Raw genomic sequence first — 18,858 nt, forward strand, 5'->3', positions numbered from 1 at the left:
TTGAACAAAAATATACCAGTAGGTAGCAAATTATCACAGCAGCCTAGTTTACCATAAGCAATGATAAAGAAAAATAGTTTGAAAATGATTAACTGAAGGTAAGACAAATATAACTTCTAGAGTTTTCAGTCATAGATTAAGTCAATATCTCAGCAGCCAAAAATTACAAGGCATTTAAAGTTGAAGTTTGAAGGATGAGGAGCAGACATTATGGCTTAGCGAGTAAAGCTGCTGCCTGGACACCAGCATCTCATATGGGCAACAGTTTGAGTCTTAGCTGCTCCATTTCCAATCCAGTTCCTTGCTAATGTGCCTCGGAAAGCAGTAGAAGATGGCCCAAGTGCTTGGCCCCTGCACTCACATGGGAGACTGGGATGAAGCTCCTGGTTCCTGGCTTTGGCCTGACCCAGCCCTGGCCATTGCAAACATTTGGGGAGTGAACCAGCACATATTAGATAGTGCTCATGCTCTTTCCCTCTGTAACTTTTTTTTTTTTTTTTTTTTGACAGGCAGAGTGGATAGTGAGAGAGAGACAGAGAGAAAGGTCTTCCTTTTTGCCGTTAGTTCACCCTCTAATGGCTGCTGCGGCCAGCGTATCGCGCTGATCTGAAGCTAGGAGCCAGGTGCTTCTCCTGGTCTCCCATGCGGGTGTAGGGCCCAAGGACTTGGGCCATCCTCCACTGCCTTCCCGGGCCATAGCAGAGAGCTGGCCTGGAAGAAGGGCAACCGGGACAGAATCTGGCGCCCCAACCGGGACTAGAACCCGGTGTGCCGGCGCCGCAAGGCGGAGGATTAGCCTATTAAGCCACGGCGCCGGCCGCCCTCTGTAACTCTTTAAAAGAAAAAAATCTGAGGCTGGTGCCATGGCTCACTTGGTTAATCCTCCGCCTGCGGCACCAGCATTCCATATGGGCGCCAGCTTCTGTCCCGGTTGCTCCTCTTCCAGTCCAGCTCTCTGCTGTGGCCCGGGAAGGCAGCGGAGGATGGCCCAAGTGCTTGGGCCCCTGCACGCGCATGGGAGACTGGGAGGAAGCACCGAGCTCCTGGCTTCGGATCAGTGCACCATCGGCCCTAGCGGCCATTAGGGGAGTGAACCAACAGAAGGAATACCTTTCTCTCTGTCTCTCTCTCACTGTCTATAACTCTACCTGTCAATAAGTAAATAAATAAATCCGAGGCATGAGTAAACAAGATAAAATTTTTAATAAACATTTGAAATTTACCTAACTTCAAAACATTAACTGAACTAAAAACCTTTAAGATTGAGAGCCCCCTAGTGGTCTATAGTTCTTACTGCTATACATATTTTTAAAACAACATTTGTGTTAACAGCATATACAAAACAGAACATTCATTTAGAATAACTGTAATGCTAAAATAACAATAAGGGGGGGAGGGACATTACTTTCTTAGGACTCCGCTTTAAGATGGAACTTAGCAAAAAATTTTTCGTCCTAACAAAAGTTCCAGAAAAGCTCAATTTTACAATCATAGAAGTACTCAAAAGATGAGGTATAAAATGCATTTAAGTTCAAAGAAATAAAAAGAAAGGATAAAATGTCAAAGAGAAGGGTTAGCAATGAGAATAAAGCAAACATAGCTGAGAACAGCAGCCTGTTCTGCCATGGTTTTGCAGTTTTTTTCAAAACTGAACTTCTAAAAACAGAAAAAAACCTGGAAAGCAACAATAAAAAAGCTAAAAGCAGCAGCTTCAAAAAAAAAAAAAAAATCCACCAGTAGAATCTACCACCCCATGTTTCAGCAAATAGAATTTATCTTTTTTAAATTTCATGCAATATAATACTGCTCTTGTAACAGAAATCCACGTAAAAGTAACTACTATTAAAATCTAAGAATATCTGTTTCAGGTGTCTAACTTAATAGACAGTTATTATTCCTCCAAGCAAAATTTAAGTTACCTACTAAAATAATGCAACAATTACAAAAATAAAAGTAAAGTGATCAAGTTTCAAATACAACCTTATTTTACACATGACTGGGACAGAAATCAAACTTACATTAAAACTGGAAAAATAGGATAAACTGGGTTATTTATCTGAACAAGAAAACATTTAAAATTTTTAACTTCAGAATTGTGGACACAGTTCTGATAGAAGAAATATTTCCAAAGATAAATATGAAAATTTTGACAAAATATTGCTATAATCTCTAGAATCTAGACAGAATAGTCTACTCTCTAAAAACTAGAGATTTTAAAACAATTATGGTTTTTGAACTATATACTTTTTAAATGTCTCACTTGTGATGTCTAGAAGTAAAGAACCATCATTATTCTTCTTGCTTAAAACAATAAAGCCCTTAAAAATTTTTCTAAAGGTAATTTAAAAAGTCAACAATAAAATAAGACAACAGTTTTGAAAAGTGAAACACTGGCAAAATAAAATAAACAATTAATGGGGCCAGCGCTGTGGAGTAGTAGGTAAAAGCCACCGCCTGCAGTGCCAGCATCCAATATGGATGCCAGTTCAAGTCTTGGCTGCTCGACTTCCCATCCAGCTCTCTGCTATGGCCTGGGAAAGCAGTAGAAGACCGCCTAAGTCCTTGGGCCCCTGCACCTGCATGGGAGACGCGGAGGAAGCTCCTGGCTTCTGGCTTCAGATTGGCACAACTCTGGCCATTGCAGCCAGCTGGGGAGTAAACCAGTGGATGGAAGTCCTCTCTCTCTCTCTCTCTATCTCTCTCTCTGCTTCTCCTTCCCTCTCCGTGTAACTCTTTCAAATAAACAAATAAATCTTTTTTTAAAAAATAAGCAAACAATAAAAATATCTTAGAAGCATATAAGAATATTTTTATTTTATGATGACACCTTATGCTATCTCATAAGGAGATATCTGGAATCAAAGTAGAGACACATTTTAAATGTTTATCCTAAACAACATATAAAGGCAATTATAGCTTTAGTTGTGCTTAAGTTGTATGGGATATACTTTCTGCACTTAAATAGTCAATTTATACTGAAAAGAATTACATGCTCCAGACTTACCGAAAATCATCCAAACTTAGGCTACCTCTGCAATAACAGATATGTGAAATTATATAGAGAGAGGAAAGAGAGAAAGCCCAGATATTAAACAAATTTCACGTTAGAACATAAAACAAAATTAAAAAGCTTTGAAAGTTATACAAGTGGATTCCATTCATCTTTGCAAAGGGAAGAAATCACTCTAAATAACATAATGAAGGTAAGATAAACAAAGCTACCTGGCTGTTTTGGGGGTTTGAAGGTATTAAAGTCCAGAACATTAAAAAAAGATCTTAAAAATTTAATATTTAGGCAAAATTATAATTTTTTGCCTGTAGCCATATTATTTAATACAGTGCAAAATATGCAGAAAATAAGCCACCAAAAATCTGCTACAAAAAAGAAACCTGAATTTCCAATACAGAATTTGTGTCCATGTTAGATATAAACTATGCACGCTTTACATGTTTTCATTTGAGTATTTTAAAAGTAAGCTCTACCTAAAGAAGCAAAGTTAGCAAAACATCCGTAAATACTAAAATTCTATTTGAGTACAAAAACAGTATCAGATTAATAATATCCAATAAAATTTTGCTTTTAGAATATAATTAAGTAAATATGAGTAAATATTTTATATATTTTAAGTCACTGAACAGCAAACTAGCAGTTACTCTAAATTTCCAGTGAAACAAAGAAACTCTTTTACTTATTCTCACAGATAAATGAATCATTATCATAGCAGAGACAGCCCTGACAAGATTAATAGTTAATATCAAAGTCAGGTCAATCAAAAGAAAAACATACCTTAAAAAGCCATAATCAGTACCAAGAATGAAAAGAATCCCTATTTCTTTCCCTTCTTTTTACACTCGAAAGCCAGCAAAATTAATGCCTTAACATGCGAAAAACAATCAAATGTTCTCCAAGTGATAAAGAAAGTTTCCATTTCTTTAGCTATGACCCTAACTTAAATTTAACACTTAAGCAGATCACAGAACCACTTCTCCTTACACAGTCCTATATAGGCAATTCATTAAGCCCAATATCCTGGTATGATTCCAAATATGTAATTCTGTAAACAAGGAAAAATTTTACCTATTTTCAAGTATGCTGGGAAATTTGATAAAAGTCCTTTAAAAATATATGAATGAAAGACGTGTGTGGAATGGGCAAAGAATGCTATCTTAAAAAGCATGGATATAATTTTTTTTTCTTTTTAAATCATTCCCAAGCAACCCAACTCCAGAAAGACCCCAGGCCCATGGTGGCAACTCCTAGCCTTAGACCACCCGTGGAAGAATTTAAGTCACTTAAGAGCCGCCGCTAGGTTTGGGTCTTCCTTTCCTTCCTTTCATCATGGGGCAGGGATTCAGTGCTATGAATCTTTTGTTTCATGGCTACAACATATAACCACTTAAGAAAAGTAGAAAAGTGGTATTTTTACAAAGAATCATACTGATATTTTCTGCTCAGAAAAGCTATTACATATGTACAACTTCTACTGAGGCATTATATAAGATTTAACATCCAAACTCAAAAACTTTAAATCTATTGCTAAACCTTAGTTATGTCAAAGAACACAATCTAACCTCCCCATCAGTACAGTTTTCACATTTTCCCTGTACTATTTATCTAAAAATCTGCTCTACTTTCTGACTTATTTCTTTTTGTAATGCATCTCCAATTTATTAATATATTTATTAGATACATTCTCAAAATGGAAAACATTGAAAACAAATGTATTTATTTTGTAGATTTCAGATGTCATGTCTGAGTCCATTTTTTTTAAAAGATTTATTTATTTATTTGAAAAAGTTACACAGAGAGAGAAGGAGAGGCAGAGAGAGAGAGAGAGGTCTCCCATCTGCTGGTTCACTCCCCAGTTGGCAGTGACGACCAGAGCTGCGCTGATCCAAAGCCAGGAGCCAGGAGCTTCTTCCGGGTCACCCAAGTGGGTGCAGGAACCTAAGGTCTTGGGCCATCTTGTACTGATTTCCCAGGCCATAGCAGAGAGCTGGATCAGAAGTGGAGCAGCCAGGACTCCAACCAGCACCCATATGGGATGCTGGCACTGCAGACAGTGGCTTTACCTGCTATGCCACAGTGCCAGCCCCAGCGTGCATTTTATACATATAAATTGTAAGGACAAATTAGGACATTAAATATCTAGTTTATAAGTGGATTATGTGGGGCCGGCGCCGTGGCGTAGCAGGTAAAGCCAAAGCCACTGCCTGCAGTGCCGGCATCCCATATGGGTGCCGGTTTGTGACCTGGCTGCTCCAGTTCCTATCCAGCTCTCTGCTATGGCCTGGGAAAGCAGTAGAAGATGGCCCAAGTCCTTGGGCCCCTGCACTCACATAGGAAGACCCGGAGGAAGCTCCTGGCTCCTGGCTTCAGGTCGGTGTAGCTCCGGCCATTGCAGCCAGTTGGAGAGTGAACCAGCAGATGGAAGACCTCTCTCTCTCTCTCTCTGCCTCTTCTCTCTCTCTCTAACTCTTTCAAATAAACAAATAAATCTTTATAAAAAAAAAGTGGATAAAGTGTTTCTTCTGTCATCTTTCTTAAATTATTAAAAGCGCACATAATTTCTAGAGAGATGGAAAAGAAAGGGAGAAAAACCCCTACATTTTTCTACTCAGTAAGTACTCTGCTAAGTTTTCTTGGGGAGGGGAAGAACTACTGAATAACATTGTGAGTTATCTGCAGATTTCACTTAAGCAGGTATTCTCCAGTTTCCAATAAAGGAATCAAGCACTAATATGATTTAAGTACGAGATTAACAAAGCAATAACAGATATCTCATATTTCTCTAAAGAATTTCAGGCATTTTCAGGTTACTATATGTAGTTCAGTTCTACAATCCATTAGTGAAATACCTCAGCCACTCATTTGGCAACAGAAGCACATTTTCATTTACCAAAACAGCTAATAAAGGTAACAATGCTATAAAAATTATTAGTACCAACAAGTTCAAAGATAAAAGATAAATATGGTTAAATATACCTACCTGTTGAATTTTGAATTGCGTGTTGGTGATTCTGCACCTCTTAAAAGTTGTCTGAAATACTTCAAAATAACAATTTTGATTTATTAAACTAATATTAGATACTGAAAAATGATGCTTTCTTTACCTTACTGCTTTCTGATTTAAAGAAAAAGACATTTAAATCAATGAATACAGCCGTAGTTAAATAAGGCAAGGGCTAAAATATCACAGATGGAAATATTCACACCATTTGATTTCCACAGGTCCATAAGATGCATACAAGAAAGAAGCTTCTGTATCACTCTGACACAAAATAGCTACTCAGTCAAATGGCAAAACCAGGTAGGCCAATTTAGTTCCAATCTATCTTAGTCACATATATAAAAATGGTTTTGGTACTGAAATACTGAGAATTCTTCTTATAATTAACAACTAGTCTCCATTAACTTTCTTAATCTTATTCTATTTTTCTATCTGAATCATTCATCTAATGATCACAGCTACTACAAAATTTTCTAAAAAATTTCTCAGATGATTAATATTTTGACTTACCTCATCACTGTGGCAGAACATAGGAGTAAATACATTCTCCAGGAGAGAAAGAACATGTTCATATGCTTCAAAAAGACATCTCATAGTTTGAAGTTTCACTACATCTATGTAGGGGCCTTCAGCAACTAATAAAAAAGAATTCTACTGCAGAAATTATTTATGAATAACTTAAACACATTGTACAATAGTTTAAAATTCATTATAGTGAAAGAGCACAGTCCTAAAACTGTATTTTACAGAAATAACACTTTAGGAAATTACACTAGATTGAGAAATTGGAGTCATATTTCAGTTCTCATAAATATCAGCTACGTGAATCTAAGTTCCTTCCTCAAAGCTTTCATCTTAACAGCAAAATAAGGTAATAATTGCCTATGTCCTTCACACAGCTATTAAAATAATAAACAGAAGATACGTGGGATAACCCTAAAAACTGTAAAACAGTTATAGAATTCACACTCATCATAGTCTTTGACTTACTTCTCTGAATCTCTTCTACAATGAAGGGATCAAATCTAATTTTGTCAATACTTTCGTCCAAACAATATGTTTTATAAATCTTCTGCAACTCTTCATGAAGAGATAGCATTTCATCATTTGATAACTCTGGTCGCAAAATTCTATCATTAAATTCCTCTAACAAATAAAGAAAAGAACAAGAATACATTATTTTAATATAACACTATTTGTGAAAATTTCATATGCCTAGCAGGACTGCAACCAATATTAAAAGCAGCAATTACAAGTGACCTAATTAATCAATTCAAGTTTCTGAAAGATTTAAGGAAGAGTAACATAGGGCAAGTGCTGTGGCACAGCAGGTTAACCACCACCTGAACACTGGCATCCCATATCAGAATGCCAGTTCAAGTCCCAGCTGTTTGACTTCTAATTCAGCTCCCTGTTAATGCACCTGGGAAAGCAGAAGATGGTCGAAATGCTTGGGCCCCTGCCACCCATGTGAGAAACTCAGATGAAATTCTGGGCTTTTGGCTTTGGCTTGGCACAGCTGCAGTCATTGCAGCCATTTGAGTAGTGAAACAGCATATCAAAGTTCTCTCTCTGTCATTCTGCCTTTCAAGTAAATGAAAAAATATTTTTAAAAAAGAAAAAGGGGGCCGTTGCCACGGCTCAACAGGTTAATCCTCCACCTTGCAGCGCCGGCACACTGGGTTCTAGTCTCGGTTGGGGCACCGGATTCTGTCCCGGTTGCCCCTCTTCCAGGCCAGCTCTCTGCTGTGGCCCAGGAGTGCAGTGGAGGATGGCCCAAGTGCTTGGGCCCTGCACCCCATGGGAGACCAGGAGAAACACCTGGCTCCTGCCTCAGATCAGCGCAGTGCGCCGGCCACAGTGCACTGGCCGCGGTGGCCATTGGAGGGCGAACCAATGGCAAAGGAAGACCTTTCTCTCTGTCTCTCTCACTGTCCACTCTGCCTGTCAAAAAAAAAAAAAAAAAAAAGAAAGAAAGAAAGAAAGAAAAAGGGGCTGGCGCTGTAGCATAGCAGATAAAGCTGCCACCAACAGTGCCAACATCCCGTAAGGGCATCAGTTTGAGATTCAGCTGCTCCACTTCTGATCCAGCTCTCTGCTATGGCCTGGGAAAGCAGCAGAAGATGGCCCAAGTCCTTGGTCCCCTGCATCCATGTGGCAGACCAGAAAGAAGCTCCTGGCTCCTGGGTTCGAATCAGCGCAGCTCTGGCCGTTGCAGCCATCTGAGTAGTGAACCAGCGGATGGAAGACCTCTCCCTGTAACTCTTTCAAATAAATAAAATAAATCTCTAAAAAAAAAAAAGAAGAAGATGGCTCAAGTGGTTGGGCCCCTGCTACTGCCATGGGAGACCCAGAAGAAGCTACCACCTCCTGGCTTCAGATCAGCCTAGCTCTGGCAATTGCGGTTATTTAGGGAGTGAAACAGCAGATGGAATATCTCTCTCTCTCTCTGCCTCTGCCTCTTTGTAGCTCTGCCTTTCAAATAAATAAATAAATATTTAAAAAGAAAAAATAACTTCAAAAGAAAGCAAAACGAATGAGGCAAATTTTTATATATTAACATAAGATACTTATATAAATGCATGGATAGCAGTAAAAATTCAGTAAAACTTACATTAGTAAGCAGAATTATAAAATTTTTTTAAAGAACATATTAAATTAATTTCTTATACTGAAGGTGTGTTAGTATTTTGGAATCTGATTCACTATTAAATAACAATGAAAACAAAGGGTTTTCTTTTTTTTAGTTCTAATCAATGTTTTTAAACAATATTTCCTTCTATCATGGAAGCTGCAGATAGTGGTAGAGCTGAGAATCTAAACTCAAGAATCTGTTTTTCTAAAATGAGCCATGATAGTATTAGAATAACAATAGTGACTTTTTTTAAAATCCTGAGGTATTGATAAGAAGTTTACCCCTTAATTTTTAATTATTCAAAGTAAAATACAAAAAGGAGGAAAAAAAAAAGTTTTAAAAAATGTAATAAAAGGGTTGTGGGACAACAGCATATACCTGTCTTTCCTTTATGACTTAACATGCATCTAACTGTAGTTTCAAAAGGTAAAGACTGAGAAGATATGGCAGAATTTTTGCGATAACAACTAAGAATTTTTGAAGTTGATGAAAAATGCCAACCCAAATATCTAAGAACCTTGGTAAAATCCAAGCAGAATCAGTAAGAAGAAAACTACACTCTTAAGAGTCAAATTGCTGAAAAGTGAAAGAGAAAATAGTAAAAGCAGTCAGAAAGAGAAGCAACATTTTATATAAAGAGGAACAATCAGAACAATGATTCTGTCCAGAAGAGAAGAATCAAAGGATAAAACCCTGTCAACCTAGAATGATACGTTCAGTGAAAACACCCTTCCAAAATGAAGAGACAGGGCTGGCACCGCGGCTCACTAGGCTAATCCTCCGCCTTGTGGCGCCGGCACACCGGGTTCTAGTCCCGGTCGGGACACCGATCCTGTCCCGGTTGCCCCTCTTCCAGGCCAGCTCTCTGCTGTGGCCAGGGAGTGCAGTGGAGGATGGCCCAAGTGCTTGGGCCCTGCACCCCATGGGAGACCAGGAGAAGCACCTGGCTCCTGCCATCGGATCAGTGCGGTGCGCCGGCCGCAGCGCGCTACCGCGGCGGCCATTGGAGGGTGAACCAACAGCAAAAGGAAGACCTTTCTCTCTGTCTCTCTCTCACTGTCCACTCTGTCTGTCAAAAATAAAAATAAATAAATAAATAAATAAAAAATGAAGAGACAAAGAAAATATCTTCTCAGACAGACAAAAGCTAAGAATATTTTCCTCTAGCAGATTAGTACTATAAGAAATGTGAAAAGAATTTCTTTTAGTAGAAAGGAAATGATACTAGAATCTTGTTTCTGCAAAAAAGAAATAAAGGGCACCAGAAAGGTAAATGTGCCAACAATTAAAACGGTCTTTTAAAACGATTATGTGTGTGTTTAGACAAGCTCACAAAGATAATCAAGCATGTGCAAAGGACTATTGACTATTTAAGGAAGAAAGAACATTGTACTATGGGGATTACAACCTATGCAAAATTAAAATGTGTAACAAAAGGAGTATAAAACAAGCAGGATGTGGATAATTTCAGGTACAGTGAGGTTCTTACATTGTTCTTATAGCAGTAAAATATTAAATAGACTGTGATAAATAAAAGATGCATATTGTAATCTCTGAGCAAACATAAAAAAGAAAAAGAAAGAAAAACATAAAAAATCAAAAGAGGAGGCAGGCATTTGGCCCAGCAGTTAAGATGCTGCTTGGCACACCCACATCCCATATCAGTGCCTGGTTCAAGTCCTAGGTTCCTCCATTTCTAATCCAGCTTCCTGTTAATGTGCACCCTGGGAGGGGAGATAATAGACAGTCCCTGCCACACACGTGAAAGACCTGGGCATAATACTGTACTCCTGGCTTTGGCCAGGAAAAATCTCCGCTGTTTTAAGCATGTGGGAAGTGTACAGATCTCTCTGTTACTGTATCTTCCAAAATAAAGTGAAAATTAATAAATTATTTTTTAAAAAAATTAACTGAATGTGACAGTGTTGTGGCATAGCAGGTTAAAGCCTCTGCCTGTGACAATGGCATCACAGCTGCTCTACTTCTAATTCAGCTCCCTGTTTACATGCCTGGCAAAGCAGCATTAGATAGCCCAAGCACTTGGGCTCCTTCTTGTCTTACTGAAGATCCAGATAGAGTTTCAGACTCCTGGAATCAACCTGGCTTACCCTTGGCCTTTGCTGCCATATGGAGAGTGAACCAGTGATGGAAAAATTTCTCTCTTTGTTTTCAAAAAAAATAAATAAATAAACAAATCTTTTTAAAAAATTAGTTAACAAAATAAAGAAAACAGAGTACTGTAAAATACTCAAGTAACCCAAAGAAAAGAAAAGAGTAAAGCAAGAACAGAATATACAGCAGAAACACAAATCAAATACAAAATAATCTAGAGGCGGCCAGCACTGCAGCACAGCACAGTTGCATAAAGCCCTGACCTAAAGCACTGGCATCCCATGTGGGCGCTTCTAGTCCCGGCTGCTCCTCTTCTGATCCAGCTCTTAGTGGTGGCCAAGGAAATCAGTAGAAGATGGCCCAAGTCCCTGGGACCCTACACCCACGTGGGAGACCCGGAAGAAGCTCCTGGCTCCTGGCTTCGGATTGGCGCAGCTCCAGCCATTGCAGCCATCTGGGGAGTGAGCTAGCGGATGGAAGACCTCTCTCTCTGTCTCTACTTCTCTCTGTAACTGTCTTTCAAATAAATAAAAAAATAAATTTTAAAAAAGTAATCTAGATTACTAGACATTTTTAAGATTATTTATGTTTTTTCAAGAACTCTATCAAATATTTTAATCAGAAAGATAAAGATATGCAAAGAAGCATTTTATAATGATAAATGGATGAATTCATCAAGAAGATTTAACAATCTTAAAATATATCTGCATCTAGTAACAAAGTTCAAAGTACTTGAAATAAAATTAACAAAAGTAAAGGGAGATATAGCAAATTCATGAAAAATCAGGAAGAATACGGAAAATTTGATCACCATCACCTGAATACTAGAAAACTCATAGGGGGGAGAAAGTGAACCTCCATGCCTACCAAATATCAATACAAAAATTATTCCAAGAGAGATATAAAATCTAAAACTATAATAAATCTAGAGAATGACTGGAAAATACCATTTACAGTTAGGGTCAGCAAAGATATCTTATGAAAGTCACAGAAAGCACTAATCATATTAACAAAATTAAAAATCAATATGTTGAATTTCATTAAAATTGAAAAGCTCTACCCATCAAAAGACTTAATTCAGAAAATGAAAAGCTATGCCACAGCTTGGAAGAAAATTCATAATACATATACATAATACATATACTTGTCAAAAGACTGATATCCAGAATATATAAATAACTCTTATAACTTAATGACAAAAAGAAAAACAATTTAGGGGCCGACATTGTGGCACAGTAGGTTAAACAAACAACTGCAGTGCCTGTATCCCATAAGGATGCTGGTTTGAGTCCTAGCTGCTCCATTTCCAATCCAGCTTTCTGTTGATGACCTGGAAATGCAGTAGGGGATGGCCCAAGTGCTTGGGCCCCTGCACCCTCACGGGAGACCCAGAGGAAGCTCCTGGCTCCTGGCTTCGTACTGGCCCAGCTTTGCCCGTTGCGGCCATTTGGGGAGTGAATCTGAGGATGGAGACCTCTTTCTCTCTTCCTTTCTCTGTAACTTTGCCTCTCAAGTAAACAGATAAATCTTTGGAAAAAAGAAAAACAATTTAATAAAAGCTGCGCAAAATACTTAAATACTTTCACAGGGAGATATTCAAATGGCTAATAAGCACATTACAGTATGCAACATTTTTAGTCATTGGAGACATGCAAATTAAAAGCATAAGATACCACTATGTAACCACTAAAATGTCTAAAATTGAACCCAATAATATTTTTTTATTTGACAGGTAGAGTTATAGACAGTGAGAGAGAGACAGAGAGAAAGGTCTTCCTTCCATTGGTTCACTCCCCAAATGGCTGCTATGGCCGGCACTGTGCCGATTCAAAGCCAGGAGCTAGGTGCCTCCTCCTGGTCTCCCATGCAGGTGCAGGGGCACTTGGGCCATCCTCCACTGCCTTCCTGGGCCACAGCAGAGAGCTGGACTGGAAGAGGAGCAACTGGGACTAGAACCCAGCGCCCATATGGAATGCTGGCGCCACAGGTGGAGGATTAACCAAGTGAGCCACGACACCGTTCCCTCCCATAATATTTTTAAGAGATTTATTTAGTTATTTGAAAAGCAGAGTGACAAAAAGAAAGGGAAAACAGAGAGAGGGAGAGCTTCCTCTGCTGATTTGCTCCCCAGATAAATGCCATGGCCACGGCTGATAAAGATGAGGAACAAGGAGAACTCTCATACAGTGCTAGGGGAGTACAGCCAAACTGGAAAACAATTTGGCAGTTTTGTATAAACAGGTATCTACCCTGTCACTGCAATTCTACATCTAGTTCTTAAATACGTGCCCACAGAAAGCCTTGCATAAGAACATGCACAGCAGCTTTATTCAAAATTGCCCAAAAATGGAAATAGTCCAGATATGTGTGTACAATGGATAAAGAAACTTTAGCATATCCATGCTATGGAATACTACTCAGCAGTGAGTCAACTACTATCTACAACAACATGGGTAACTCTTAAAAACATTATCCTGAAAGAATGAAGCAAGGCAAAAAAGAGTATATTATATGAGGAATATTTCTCATAAATTTGTCATAGTGCTATACCCAAAATAAAATACTTTAAAATTTTATTATTTAATCAAAATACTTAACAAAAACTGCTGACAAAGTACTACTGATATGGACTACTAAATGAGTCTCATTTCATTATACTAAAATTGTAGTAGTTTTTCTCTACTACTAGGATTTTTTTTTTTTTAAGATTGACTTTTACTTGAAAGGTGGTCACAGAAAGAGATTGCCCTGTCTGCAGGAGTAGTGCTGGGACTCGGAGAGGGCCACACAGTTGGATCAGTTGCTGAGACGAACACTATACAGGGCAGTTTTGTCATATCATGGGTAGATAGACGCTGCTGCCTTTGACTGGCCTTGGTCCTCACAGCTCCAAAAACAGGATCTTGATAAGCTCTGTGAGCTAAAGTCCAGAGCTTGGCAGATCATGAACCAGTTTGGCCCCTCAGACCTATCAACCTCATCCATAAAACTGGAACCAACCAGCAGCCCGCCTCAAGGCTCCAAGGCCAATAGCACTACAGAGGTAAAAATACCAGACACTTCTGGGACAGGAGGTTGTCTTAGCCCTGTAAACAATCAGGTACTGACCAAGAAGAAATTGCAGAATTTAGTAAGAGAAGTGAATCCTAATGAGCAGTTAGATATAGATGTAGAGGAGATGCTGCTACAGTTTGCTGATGATTTTATCGAGACTGGGGTGACAGCAGTCTGTCAGCTTGCTCAACATCGCAAGTCCAGTACCCTGGAGGTGACAGCTTTATCTAGAGAGCCAGTGGAACATGTGGATCCCAGGGTCTGGCTCTGAAGAAATCTGACCCTACAACAAAGTCTGCACCACAGAAGCTCACAGAGAATGACACCGATCCAGAAAACAGTGCAGAAATAACACACAGAAAAGTCAGGGAATGAACAACATTCAAATGTATTTGAAGATACTTGAGCAGAGAGCTCAGCCATCTCATCCTTGGAATTTTTTTTAATGCTTTACAAAGAAGCATATATTTTTTATTAACAGTGCAGCAGTATCTATAATGACTGAGAAGATCTGCCAAGAGAGTAAAGCCTCCTAGCCCAACTTCCAGTCCTTTTTCCCTCCACCTCAGAGGGGTACCTTCCCAGAGAAGATTTTTTTTGTGGTTTAGTGTATTAGTGATTGAACATTGGATAAAACAAATTATCTTGTTGGGTGAGACAGTATTAGCAGGATTTATAGCAGGCTTTGTATTCTTCTTTCCCCCATTCTCTGTACTTTGTAATGCCAGTGTTTATATGAATATGACTTTCAACTGCTCTTCCAGAATAAAGAAGTTATTAAACAGCAACAACAAAAAGATTTATTTTACTTGAAAGGCGGGTATAGAAAGAGAGACAGATCTTCTATCTGCTGGTTCACTCTCCAAAAGGCTGCAAGGGCTGAACCAGACCAAGCCTAAGCCAGGAACCAAGAATTCCATCGAGGTCTCCCACATGGATGTAGGGGCCCAAGTACTTGGGCCACTCTCCACTGCCCTCCCAGGCACGTTAGCAGGGAGCTGGATTGGAAGTGGACTAGCCAGGACTCAAACCAGCATTCATATGGGATATTGGCATTACAGGCAGCAGCTTAACCTGCTGTACCACAGTGCGAGCCCCTACAGGATTCTGACTGAAGTCAGTGACAGATTATGTCTCAATCTGGAAAGGAGGGAACACTTGAGAAAAGCCTGTAGGTGCTCCTAGAATTTTTAACAAATAAAACAATATACATAGTAAAAGATGGCTATCACATTATCAGATCTGATCTAAAGACTCAAATACCTTAAGAAGTTTTAAAGACTATATAGTCAAATACACAAACTGTAACACTATAGTAAAATATACAGAGAAGCCTCACCCACAGTTAGACAAAACTGCAATACATGCACTGCTCCTTCTTGTTTCAGAAAGTTCATGAAACGAAATAAGAGATCTTGTTGCTCTCTGATCTGCTTCAATTCTAACTTCAGCACCTTGACACAACATGTAAGACAAAGTAAGTTAATGCTATGTAACTGCATCCTAAAATTGTTTCTATCAAAAATGTTATTGCTAAAAATACTTACAGATGGTTTTTTATTTCTAGGTTCTGCAAATTTCTGCAAGAATGGAACCAAAGGGGAAGCCGGTTCGGTAGCTTTTTCAGGCTTTAAAAAAATTATTAAAATTTTCACTGGATTTGACATACAGATCAAAATTCAATTTGAAACATTTTCTAATTATGTTTAATACTTACTGGGCTGTCATCTATGAAGATGATAAGCAAATGATTCACAGTATCCTAGGGGAAAATAAACACAATTCAAAAGAATTACATTATTGTATTCTGCCCAGAATTCTCAGAATTATAAAAATTTCTAGAAAAATGAAAAAATAAATTGAGCAGTAACAATGCATCTAAACTTACATATGACAGAGGAACTTTTTAAACATCTACAATGGGGGTATTAGCCTTTATGAAAATGAACGAAAAAAAAGCTAATCTGATTTTGGTATTTAAAATATTATAAATTATCCTTGTTTCTTCCAATCTTAATCAAAGGTGAAGGCACTCCAAGCGCCCACTGGTCAAACAGATAAGCAAAATGTGGCATAAACATCCAATGGAATATTACTCAGCCTTGAAAAGAAAGAAATTTCTGACATATGTTACAACATGAATGAAACCTGAAGACATTATGTAGTAAAATAAGCCAAGTTACTAAAAAGACAAGTACTGCAGACTCGACTTTTTTTTTTTTTTTTTTTTTTTTTTTAATTTTTGACAGGCAGAGTGGACAATGAGAGACAGAGACAGAGAGAAAGGTCTTCCTTTTGCCGTTGGTTCACCCTCCAATGGCCGCCGCGGTAGCGCGCTGCGGCCGGCGCACCGCGCTGTTCCGATGGCAGGAGCCAGGTGCTTCTCCTGGTCTCCCATGGGGTGCAGGGCCCAAGGGCTTGGGCCATCCTCCACTGCACTCCCTGGCCACAGCAGAGAGCTGGCCTGGAAGAGGGGCAACCGGGACAGGATCGGTGCCCCGACCGGGACTAGAACCCGGTGTGCCGGCGCCGCTAGGCGGAGGATTAGCCTATTGAGCCGCGGCGCCGGCCTGCAGACTCGACTTTTATAAGGTACCTAGAGTAGTCAAATTCATACAAACATGAAGTTGAGGATGGCTGGAGGGAGGAAAGGAGGAATAAAGAGTTATAATTGCATGGCTATAGAGTTTCAGTTTTGTAAAAGTTGGGAAGAGGGCTGGTAGTGATGGCTGCACAATAATAAGTTTATTTAATCCCACTGAACTGTACACATATAAACATATAAGATGGTAGATTTTATTTGTAGTATACTTTATCAAAACTAAAAAGAAAATTTTTTAAAACTCTTACTGGATCAGCAAGGAAATCCAAAGAAGGAAGGAACACAGAACCAGACAGGATCTCTCTTATAAGTAAAGTCAAAGATCTGGAAAAGTAAATAATAATTATATATACCTAGCAACACACATTAGTACTTAACAATGAAATATATATGTGTTACCTAAGGGTCATGTTAAAATGCAAATTGTAGCGGCTGGCACTGTGGCACAGAAGGTAAAGCTTCCACCTGAGAACCTGGTATCCCATATCAGTGCCGGTTCAAGTCCTGGTTGTTCCATTTCTGATCCAGCTCCCTGCTAATGCACCTGGGAAAAGCAGAGAAGACAGCCCAAGTCCTTGGGCCCCTACACCGACATGGGAGACCTGGAGGAAGCTTCTGGCTCCTGCCCTAGCCCAGGCTGTTGTGGCCATTAGAAGAATGAAGCAGTGGATGGAAGGACTCTCTGTCTCTTTCTCTCTCTCTTTGTAACTCGGCCTTTCACATAAACAAAATCTCAAAAAATAAATAAATAAATTTATTTTTAAAATGCAGATTGTAGGGGTGGGTGTTTCTCCTACCAGTTAAGATACCCATATTCCACATTGGAGTACCTGGGTTCAAAACCTGGCTCCAACTCCTGACTCCAGTTTCCTGCTCACGCAGACCCTGGGAGGCAGCAGTGATGACACAAATAATTAGGTTCCTGCTACCACATGGGAAATCTGGTTTGAGTTGTCAGCTCCCAGATTCAGCCCCAGGCCAGACCCAACAGCTGCAGGCATTTGCAGAATGAAGGAGCAGATTAGAGTGCCCTGTCTCTCCCTCTTTCCCTATTACATAAATTTAATTTTTAAAAATACAGAGTATAATTCAGGAAACCTAGGGTGAGTCCCAAGATTCTGCTACCAGGTAACGTTCATTTTATGGGCCCCAGACCACATTGTAAATATCATGGGCTTAAGAGTCTTTACTTGCTGAAATAGAATATTATATAAGAGAAAAAAGCATTCCCTTAGCAAAGGGGACTTGGAGGGCATTAGAAAATACTTCCTGCCTACAAATATTTAAAATGATTAATATATTTTTTAATTAATGCATAAGACTAACATGTCTAATAGTATAAAGGAATTACTTTATGGTTGTATTTAAATTAATGTTAGAAATTAGAATAAAAATATCTTTTTTAAAAAAAGATTTATTTATTTATTTGAAAGTCAGAGTTGCACAGAGAGAAAAGGAGAGGCAGAGAGAGAGAAAGAGAGAGGTCTTTCATCCACTGGTTCACTCCCCAATTGGCTGCAATGGCCAGAGCTGCACCGATCCAAAGTCAGGAGCCAGGAGCTTCTTCCGGGTCTCCAACATGGGTGAAGGTGACCAAGGACTTGGGCCATCTTGTACTGCTTTCCCAGGCCATAGCTGAGAGCTGGATTGGAAGTGGAGCAACCGGGATACAAACCAGCACTGATACGGGATGCCAGCACTGCAGGCGGTGGCTTTACCTGCTACACTACAGCACTGGCCCCTAAAAATATCTTAATTAAAAATTTTTTAAACAAAATATTATTCAAAGTACATAACTAAAAATAAGCCATATTTTCTCCATTCAGGACTACTATGGTAAGAGCAATGAAGTAACTTATGGGATAAGCTAAACCTACTCTGGCAGAAAAAGGAAGAATAGACTGGTTACCTTAACATCTAAACTTGTCTTTATTGTCTGTATAAAATGTTTCTGCCTAGACAAGTCATATCTGAAAAAGTATTATGATCTTAAATAAGAAAAAATTTTTTTTCAGATTTGTCTAAGATTCCCACAATTAGTTTTCAAGGAAAAAACTCTAAGCAACACAACATACCATGAATACACGGCAACTGATTGGCATTTTAAGACAGATAAAATTATTGTTTCAAATGAAAAATTGTTCACATCACTGGCTAAGCTCAATTTTTAGCATATTCCTATTAGGAATATGAATAGCTATACACAAATGTTACTATATTTGCTAGTCTATTTATACCTGCAGTCTGTTGCTTTAGGAGGCAAAATATAAGGAAAAAGCAGTTCAGTAAGCTTCCTTAAATAGTGTAATTCATCTCTTCGACTTCTCAATGCCACATGAAGTTCCGGACCATATTCTTCTAACGCAGCTTGCTGTAAAAACTCTGTATTTTTTACTACAAAGAGAGATAAAAAGTAAATACTGAAACCAGTTAAGAAACATTAA

At 38.8% G+C, this 18,858-nt stretch overlaps 1 protein-coding gene and 1 pseudogene across 5 annotated transcripts in view; one reads left to right on the forward strand and one right to left on the reverse strand.

Annotated features, from left to right (window-relative positions):
• The window catches only part of SNX14 (sorting nexin 14), a 100,541-nt gene that overhangs the window by 46,512 nt on the left and 35,171 nt on the right, over nt 1–18,858 (reverse strand). For all 5 annotated transcript variants that reach the window (XM_062186452.1, XM_062186453.1, XM_062186451.1 and 2 more), the window contains 8 exons: nt 18,652–18,808; nt 16,663–16,738; nt 15,530–15,574; nt 15,360–15,440; nt 15,152–15,266; nt 7,002–7,157; nt 6,522–6,646; nt 5,991–6,049 (listed from right to left, as the gene is read on the reverse strand). In XM_062186452.1, coding sequence (XP_062042436.1) covers nt 5,991–6,049; nt 6,522–6,646; nt 7,002–7,157; nt 15,152–15,266; nt 15,360–15,440; nt 15,530–15,574; nt 16,663–16,738; nt 18,652–18,808 — 814 coding nt within the window. The remainder of the gene's footprint in view (nt 1–5,990; nt 6,050–6,521; nt 6,647–7,001; nt 7,158–15,151; nt 15,267–15,359; nt 15,441–15,529; nt 15,575–16,662; nt 16,739–18,651; nt 18,809–18,858) is intronic.
• On the forward strand, nt 13,635–14,135 carry LOC133756989 (transcription initiation factor TFIID subunit 12-like; annotated as a pseudogene).

The sequence above is a fragment of the Lepus europaeus genome, chromosome 3 (genome assembly GCF_033115175.1).
Source record: "Lepus europaeus isolate LE1 chromosome 3, mLepTim1.pri, whole genome shotgun sequence".
Taxonomy (NCBI): Eukaryota; Metazoa; Chordata; class Mammalia; order Lagomorpha; family Leporidae; genus Lepus; species Lepus europaeus.